Raw genomic sequence first — 8,673 nt, 5'->3', positions numbered from 1 at the left:
CCCCCCTCCCATAAAACCAACTCCCAGTTACATTCCTGCATTTAAAAAAATAAAACAACTAAGAAATAACAAAAAAGAAACGACTAAGGGGTCTGCAGTCAAGATGGCAGTTGCGACGGCACAATTAATACCCATCCTGCACATGTATCACACAGGTGTATAAAAAGGGATATAAAAAAATGGTTGCCAGTAAAAAAAAGAGTGGAACATTCGGTGTGCATGCAGTCTCGCCATCCTGACTTTTTTGACTTTCCTACGGTCACCTGTTGTTTACACTGTGTATGTTTTCTTTCATAAAACATCCAGGGAGCACACCTGCCTTTTGCTATCCAGCTTTTATCGGACCAACTGAACAAAATCACCTGAATTTCTTTTGAAATCATACTCAAAAGGGAAAGATCCTAAACCAGGGGTCTTCAAACTTGGCCCTTTTATGATTTGTGGACTTCAACTCCCAGAATTCCTCAGCCAGGTAAAATGGGTCAAAACCCACTTAACAAACGTCTCGCTTACCAACATAAATGTCGAGGACTACTCGTATTTGGGGTTTTCTTTTTTCTTTTACTAAGTGCTTTTGTAAAATTTGACCTTGACTTGGATAATGGTTATCAGATAAAATCGGTACGGCATCCCTCTGTTTAAATAATTAGGATGCTGTATCAGAGCGATCAGCCGGGCTCACCTATTTGGTGGGTTTTTCAGTGGGGTGATCATTAGATGCTCCAAAACCCGAAAGAAGCACTAGGCCGGAGCAAAGAGGTCAAGAAAACCCAACCTCTTGGCTGTTATTGCGATGATCTGGACTAGGGTTTCCTGCCTGAGCAGGGGGTTGGACTAGATGACCTCCAAGGTCCCTTCCAACATTATTATTATTATTATTATTATTATTATTATTATTATTGTTGTTGTTGTTGTTGTTGTTGTTGTTGTTGTTAATTCACCTCTCTATGCAGAGTCAGGAACAGGATCTGCCCTAAGGACCTCACTGTGGCCGGGTGTTGAGATCTTAATTCTCAGAGTCCCTTTTTAAAGCTTGGATATGTTTCTTTCCGGCTATTCTCGTGGACTCCTGCCACTTTCACCTTTTGAGCACGCCTGACCGTGTCCTCGTTTGGCTTTCCCTTCGCCCTGTGGAACTGCAGCCTGAATCTGAAGCGTCTGGGCTGAAAAACCTTGACATACCTGTCAAATGCGTCTGTCTTCGCTTCTTCGCTCCCGTGGCTGTTTTGATCGACCTGGCTCTTTCCGCCTCTCTGCCCAGGGGGTGCACCGGCCCTTCTCTGCCCACAGTCCTGTTCACGGGCTGCAGAGGCGGGCGAGGCCCCCTGGCCACGTGCGCGTGGTAGAAGGCAGGAACCTCGTGGCCCTGCAGCTCTTCCCACTGGAGAAGGCCCACGACGGGCACCTCCTGGAAGAAGTCAAAGTTCCACCGTTGCTTCGCCTGTTCCATGCTGGATCTCATCAGGCTCTGGAACTCCTGCTGCAAGTGTTCGTGGTCCACCGGTCCGAAAAGATTCCTCCTGATGGGGGCCGCTTTTGCCAAACTCAGGTCCATCTTCTCTCCCTGCCGCCCGTCGTTGAAGACCGCCTCAAATACCAAGGACCTGTTGAGAACAAATAGACAAAACAAGGATTGGTTTCTCTGATTCTCAAAGGGGAAAATTAAGGACTGAGGCTCTGTCTCTGACTTATGCCCCTCCTGGCAATAGGGACAATATCTTAAGAGTAGCGCCCCCCCCCAACCTTTGGGGCACCAGGGACCGGTTCCGTGGAGAGAGGTTTTTCCACGGACCGGAGGGTGTGTGGTTTTGTGTGCTGCCTGCAACCCCCAGATGGGGTTTTGCTTGTTTGTGTGGACCGGTTGCTGGCATGCTGTGGACCGGTGCGGTCCACAGAGTGGGGGTTAGAGACCCCTGCCTTAGAGCAGTGTTTTTTTTCAACCTGCTGGCTGGGCGATTTTGGGAGTTGAAGTCCCGTACTTCTCAAAGTTGTCAAAGTTGAGAAATATTTCCTTAGAGGATTCCATTTGATTCCCTTTCTTCCCTTCCTTTCTTCCCGCCCTCCTTTTTTCCCTTTCCTTCCTTCACCTTCTAATATTCCTTTTTTCTTTCCTCCCTCCCTCCCTCTTCTTCCCCTTCCATTTATTTTCTCATCTTCCTTCCTTCTATCCATCCATCCATTCACCCATCCAATCACACTGCCACAGCCATTGTGTCCACATTTTCAGTCACAACCTGAGGATCCCCGGTCCCCCAGCCTTCTTTCTCCTAAGGCTGAACATTCCTGGTGCCTTCATTTCCACCCCCTGGTCATCCAGGCCGTCCTTCCTTTGACTTGGGGCAGACCAACCTGCCTGGCCCTGGTCCCAGAGACAGCGGGTGTTGGGAAACATCTGGAGAGCCCGGGGGGGGGGGCGGTCCCTGCTCAGCACGGAGCCAAATCCAAGCCCACCACAAAGCCCCGTGAAGCCCCCTTCCCTTCCAGGAGAGCCCAGCCCCCCACAGATCTCCCCCCCCCAGTTCCTGTGACTGAGCCCCGATTCCAACCTGGCTCTTGCTGTCCTGATCCACCCTCGCATCTCTACAGCCGAAAACGGGTCTGGTTGAATCCGCTGGGTTGGGCAGTCCAGCCTCCCCCCCCCGGCTTCCCAGTCCAGGCTCCCTCGGGCATCTCCCGGTGGCCTCCCATCCAAGGCCCAAAGGGCTCTCCCGACGCAGGCAAGCCCAGAGGCGCTTCCAGGGGCACCGGGGCCGAGAGGAAGCTCCGCGCGGCCGGGGCTGCCCGGGAGAAGCCGGGAGGACTGGCGCGGCAGTTGCCCCAGCGGGTAAATCCTCTCCTTGGCGGGTCTGGCGGCGGGAAGCTCCGCGCCCTCTGGAAGCCCCGGCGGGGAGGGAAGCGCTGCAGGGCCGCCCCAAGCGCGCAGCTCCGCGCCCGCCCTTCCAGGCAGCCCGCGAAAGCCGCCCTCCCCGCGGGAAGCAGGAGCGCAGCGCCCGGGGTGGGAGGGCGGAGGGGCCGGGGCTTCTGGAGGAAAGCAGCGGGAGGGGGGATCCGGAGGGGGGGGCAAAGGGGGGGCCGGCGAGTCGAGCTCCTTGCCAGTCCCGGGCACCCCTTGCAGGCAGCGGGAGCCACAGGATCAAGGAGGCTGGCTTGGCCAGGGCCTTTTGCAACCTGCCAGTCCTGGTGGTCTCCCATCCCTCTGGGGCAGAGCCGAGTCTCGCAGGGAAGGCCAGGCCTGGGGAGAGCCTCCAGTCTTCAGCGAGGGGGTCTGCCTCTCCCAGACGGTTCCAAGGAGATCCCCCAGAAAACCAACACACACACACACACACACACACACACACACACCCTTTGTGACTTGTATGCCGCCTTCGCCCGAACACGCTACGGTCTTTAATTACCCAAAGCAGCCGTGTCCTTCCTACCTTGTCGACTTTTAAGAATTCAACGCTCAGGATTCCCCAGCCAGCATGGCTGGTTGGAGAAAATCTGGGAGTTGAAGTCCATAAGGTGACCAGGTTGGGCCCCCCTCCAGCATCAATATTTTATATAAATATTTATTGTGATTTTTATTATTGCCTGTTCACCGCCCTGAGTCCCATAAGGGAGATAGGGCGGTATATAAATTTAAATAATAAATAAATAAATAAATAAATAAAGAAAGAAAGAAAGAAAGAAAGAAAGAAAGAAAGTGTGGCATAAGGAGCACGGTGCATCTAGGTGGGCTTGAGGTTTCTGGGGGTTGCCCCCTTAAAACCAGTTAAGCAGCTCCACCGGCCTGACAAGGAGTCACCACAATCAAGGATCTAATGAACGATGACACCACCAGTGCGCAAAACAGTTGTTGTTCTATTTTGGTGCCCAAAAGGCATCAATCAGATCTACAATTGTTGCAGGCGTCCCTTTTGGCTAAAAATCAGGGGTAGGTAACCTTGGCTCTTTTATGACTGGTGGATTTCAACTCCCAGAATTCCTGAGCCAGCTGTGCTGGCTCAGGAATTCTGGGAGTTGAAGTCCACCAGTCATAAAAGAGCCAAGGTTGCCTACCCCTGGGCTCAATGAACAGCGCTGGATCCTTCTCAGATAGTTTCACAGGTCTTTCTTGGCTATAAGTGACGTCAAAGGCCCCAGAATTCGTCAAGGATTAAGTGGGTGCAATATTTAAGCAGGAATTTCTCAACCTCGGCAAGTCTAATGGGCAGACACGCTGGCTAGGGAATTCTGGGAGCTGAAGTCCACACATCTTAAGAGGTGCCCAGGTTGACCTCAGCAGCCTGTGTCACGCTGCATTTCTCTCAGTGTCCAAATCTAATCGTGCAAAAAACAAAAACAAAAACAGCCCAGCATATGCACCTCCTAGTCAACCATATTGTCCCAGAACTAGAAAGTCTCAAATTTCTATTCCAACTTTTTCTGGACAAAATCCACCCAGCTGGACATCTCCTTCCCAGCTATCCACCTGACCACTTCACTCCTCGTGGGCTATTTTGATGAAACTCAAGTTTCTGAGGGACCATGTGCTTCTTCTCACGTGTTCCTAGCCAAGCCGTGAACTAACCTGGCTGGCTGGGTTTAGTGGCCACGCTAGCCCAGGGTTTGGGACCTTGGCATTCAGTGGGTCCAGCAAACAGGTGTGTGTATAGAAGTTAGCATGTTGTGGAAGAAGATGCAGTTTTGCCCTTTTCCGTCTTCTGCCGTTGAGCTTGTGGGTGGTGTTCTACAGCAGGGAAGCCCTGCTGGATCTAGCAAGATGCTGTTCCCCTCCTTTTGTTGCTTTGGGGTTGCCATAACAACAAGCATAGGAGTAATCCTTGAGTAACTGAAACTGCTGCCTGCCACCTTCTCCTGGGCTACAGAAGAAGCTCCCACGAGCAGGTCAATTGCCTGACTCCTAAGAGTGACAAACCTTGAATGAAATCTTTTTCATTCAATGAGGTGGTGCCAGGCACAACTCTGTCACTAGGTCAAAATCTTCCTTCCTTCCTTCCTTTTCCTTCCTTCCTTCCTTCCTTCCTTCCTTCCTTCCTTCCTTCCTTCCTTCCCACTCCCTTCAGGTCAAAATCTTCCTTCCTTCCTTCCCACTCCCTTCAGGTCAAAATCTTCCTTCCTTCCTTCCTTCCTTTTCCTTCCTTCCTTCCTTCCTTCCTTCCTTCCCTCCCACTCCCTTCAGGTCAAAATCTTCCTTCCTTCCTTCCTTCCTTCCTTACTTACTTCTCACTCCCTTCAGGTCAAAATCTTCCTTCCTTCCTTCCTTCCTTCCTTCCTTCCCATTCTCTTCAGGTCAAAATCTTCCTTCCTTCCTTCCTTCCTTTCCTTCTTTCCTTCCTCTTCCTTCCTTCCTTCCTTCTTTTCTTCCTTCCCACTCCAGGTCAAAATCTTTCTTTCTTCCTTCCTTCCTTCCTTCCTTCCTTCCTTCCTTCCTTCCTTCCTTCCTTCCTTCCTTCCCACTCCCTTCAAGTCAAAATCCTTCCTTCCTTCCTTCCTTCCTTCCTTCCTTCCTTCCTTCCTTCCTCCCTCCTTTCATTTCCTTTCCTTCTATCCCGCCTTTATTACTTTTACAAATAACTCAAGACGACAAACGTATCCCTCTTCCTATTTCCCCCACAAACCCTGTGATGTTGGGCCGAGAATGGTTAAACCAAAGTCACCCAACTGACCTTCCTGCTAAGATGGGCCTTGAACTCTCCCTCTCCCACTTTCTAGGCCTGGTGCCTTCACTCCTGGACCAAGCTGGCTTCCTTACATCCCATGCTAACTTTCTTCTGGCCACAGTAAGAATTTGCTGCCCTAATTAAAGGAGTTGTGTGCCTACCTACAGGGGTGGAAGATACCCTTTCCTCGCTCGGAGATCCTGCCTCTGAAGGAGGGCTGTGTCCAGGCAAGGCTGCCCAGCCTAGAACAACACCTTCAGCTCAGTGGTGGGATTCAAATAGGTGAACAACCGGTTCTCTGTGTGGATGCCGCTTCTGGAAGTCAGTTCTGGCCCTGGGCAACCAAAAAATTAGCTACCGGTTCTGCAGAGCTGCTGAATCCCACCCCTGCTTCAACTGCTTCTTCTCCCTTGCGTGGAATCTTATGCTAACCAGGAAGTGGTGGAATCACCTGGAAAGCCCCTGAACAGGTCATCCCAGGCACCGATAGGTCAATCTGGGTTTCCTACCTTGGAAGCACACCTCTTCCCTAGAAAACCCCTATGGGTGAAGCAGCTGCATTGACAGGAAATCCCCAGGTGAGGATAATCCAAGCCTGGAAATCCAGAGAAAAGGAAGTTTACGCAATCGGGTCCATTTTCGTCTCTGGGTTGTTTTATTTGGAAGAGGAGCCGGCCCCTTGTGCACACCTCTCTCTGTGGGAGTTTTAAACCACTGCTCTGAAAGTGGAGTTGGTTTGATCTTTGGATCTAGCCCCAGGAAGGGTCCCACCCTTGAATTGCCCACTTTCCGGGGAGGCTGTGAGAAGCCACAACGACCTCATCTTGATGTCATGATGTGCAGGACTCCATGTGCTGCAGCTGCCAAAAAAGCCAACACAGTGCTAGGCTGCATTAACAGAGGGATAGAGTCAAGATCAGGTGAAGTGTTAATACCACTTTACAAGGCCTTGGTAAGGCCACACTTGGAATACGGCATCCAGTTTTGGTCACCACGATGGAAAAAAGATGTTGAGACTCTAGAAAGAGTACAGAGAAGAGCAACAAAGATGATTAGGGGACTGGAGGCTAAAACATATAAGGAATGGCTGCTGGAATTGGGTGTGTCTAGTTTAATGAAGAGAAGGACGAGGGGGGACATGATAGCAGCCTTCCAATGTCTCAGGGGCTGCCCCAAAGAAGAGGGAGTCAAGCCATTCTCCAAAGCGCCTGAAGGCAGGAGAAGAAGCAACGTGTGGAAACTAATCAAGGAGAGAAGCAACCTAGAACTAAGGAGAAACTTCCTGACAGTTAGAACAATTAACCAGTGGAACAACCTGCCTCCAGAAGCGGTGAATGCTCCAACACTGGAAGTTTTTAAGAAGAGACTGGACAGCCATTTGTCCAAAATGGTATAGGGTTTCCTGCCTGAGCAGGGGGTTGGACTAGAAGACCTCCAAGGTCCCTTCCCTTTATTATTATTATTATTATTATTATTATTATTATTATTATTATTATTGTTGTTGTTGTTGTTGTTGTTGTTGTTTGTTTGTTTGGGCTCCTCCGAAGAGCCTTCTCCAACAGGGGTCCTCCAGGTCTCTTGGCTTTCCACTCCTACAATTCCCAGTTAACTCCACCGCTTGGGAAGCAAGATCCAGATGGCAGGGAACACTCTTCAGGATCACTCAGACATGCTAAGCTGCCCTTCTCAAAGAGGAGACAATGTGGTCTCACCAACTGACCCCAGCCAACCTCAACTGACCTTGAAAAGGCTAAGCAGAGTCAGGCATGGTTAGTCCTTGTGGGAGATGACCGAGGAATCTCGGATTGGGTAAATAGATTGGAATTTTTTTAAAACAACAACAACAACAACACTCAGAGAAAGACAGTGGCAAATTGTTGCTAAGATCAAGATGAGGCTATGGTCTGTGTGAGGTTGAAGGGAAAAGGACTTCCCTTTTCTAAGTTTTAATGAAGAATTTGGGAGAAATAAATTAGAGGAATCTCGGCAGAAAAATATTTAAAAGCAGGTGGAACTCTCTTTGACAATTGACCTTGTTTGTTTTGAGAGATGGCTACTGCATTTATACGTGCACACATTAGTTCGTAGGAATATGTTGAAACTAAGAAGACTCAAAGAGGTTGGAAGGGACCTTGGAGGGGTCTGCTAGCCCAAACCCCCTGCCCAGGTCAGGAGTCCTTAGGTCAACCTGGACAAATGGGTGTCTAATCTTTTCTTGAAAACCTTCAGCAATGGAGCCCCCACCCACTCTGGGAGGGAAGCTGCCGGATCAGCAGCCTGATGGCAGATAAAGAAGCAGGAAGAAGAGCAGAATTGGTGGAAAGCCCAGCAGGGACAAGGTGGCTTCTAGAGAACGTGACCCACAAGGGGAAAGAAAAGTCAACTTGGTGCATCACACATGTAAAAACAGAGCAAGGCTGGACCTGTGGAATCACCACCATTCCAACTTTCACACACACACACACACACACATGACACACCACATCAGATGTCCCTAGTGACAAAGCTGGTCCAGTGAAGGCCAGAAGACCTAATAATAATAATAATAATAATAATAATAATAATAATAATAATAATAATAATATAATGATGATGATGATGATGATGATGATGATGATGATGATGATGATGATGTTGGAAGGGACCTTGGAGGTCATCTAGTCCAACCCCTGCTCAGGCAGGAAACCCTGTACCATTTTGGACAAATGGCTGTCCAGTCTCCTCTTAAAAACTTCCAGTGTTGGAGCATTCATAACTTCTGGAGGCAAGGAGTTCCACTGGTTAATTGATTAGAAGAATCTCTCTCTCTCTCTCTCTCTCTCTCTCTCTCACACACACACACACACACACACTGTCCCCAGAGGCCACCCGGGGCCCCTAGACCCGCCTTGCGACCCACCCGGCGCTGCCAGCCGTCGGGAGACCCCTGCCCGCCCTTCCCTCCAGCCGCAGGACCCCGCGAGAGGGGGCCGGGGTCTTACCTCCGACCCACAGTCACCGCCGCGGCCGTCCGGAGCGACGGGACCGG

The 8,673-nt window shown here is 50.3% G+C and overlaps 1 protein-coding gene across 1 annotated transcript in view; it reads right to left on the bottom strand.

Moving 5' to 3' along the window:
• The window catches only part of LOC107286965 (cyclin-dependent kinase inhibitor 1), a 9,650-nt gene extending 988 nt beyond the window's left edge, over window positions 1-8,662 (bottom strand). Inside the window, exons 1-2 of the mRNA XM_029284048.1 lie at window positions 8,627-8,662; window positions 1,183-1,604 (exon numbers count right to left, since the gene is read on the bottom strand). Coding sequence (XP_029139881.1) covers window positions 1,183-1,555 — 373 coding nt within the window. The 5' untranslated portion in view covers window positions 1,556-1,604; window positions 8,627-8,662. The remainder of the gene's footprint in view (window positions 1-1,182; window positions 1,605-8,626) is intronic.
• Between the last annotated feature and the right edge of the window lie 11 nt (window positions 8,663-8,673).

Source organism: Protobothrops mucrosquamatus, unplaced genomic scaffold, assembly GCF_001527695.2.
Source record: "Protobothrops mucrosquamatus isolate PMUCROS unplaced genomic scaffold, P.Mucros_1.0 scaffold_101, whole genome shotgun sequence".
NCBI classification, from domain to species: Eukaryota; Metazoa; Chordata; class Lepidosauria; order Squamata; family Viperidae; genus Protobothrops; species Protobothrops mucrosquamatus.
Note: the sequence above shows the minus strand (reverse complement) of the source record. Positions and strands in the feature narration are given on the sequence as shown.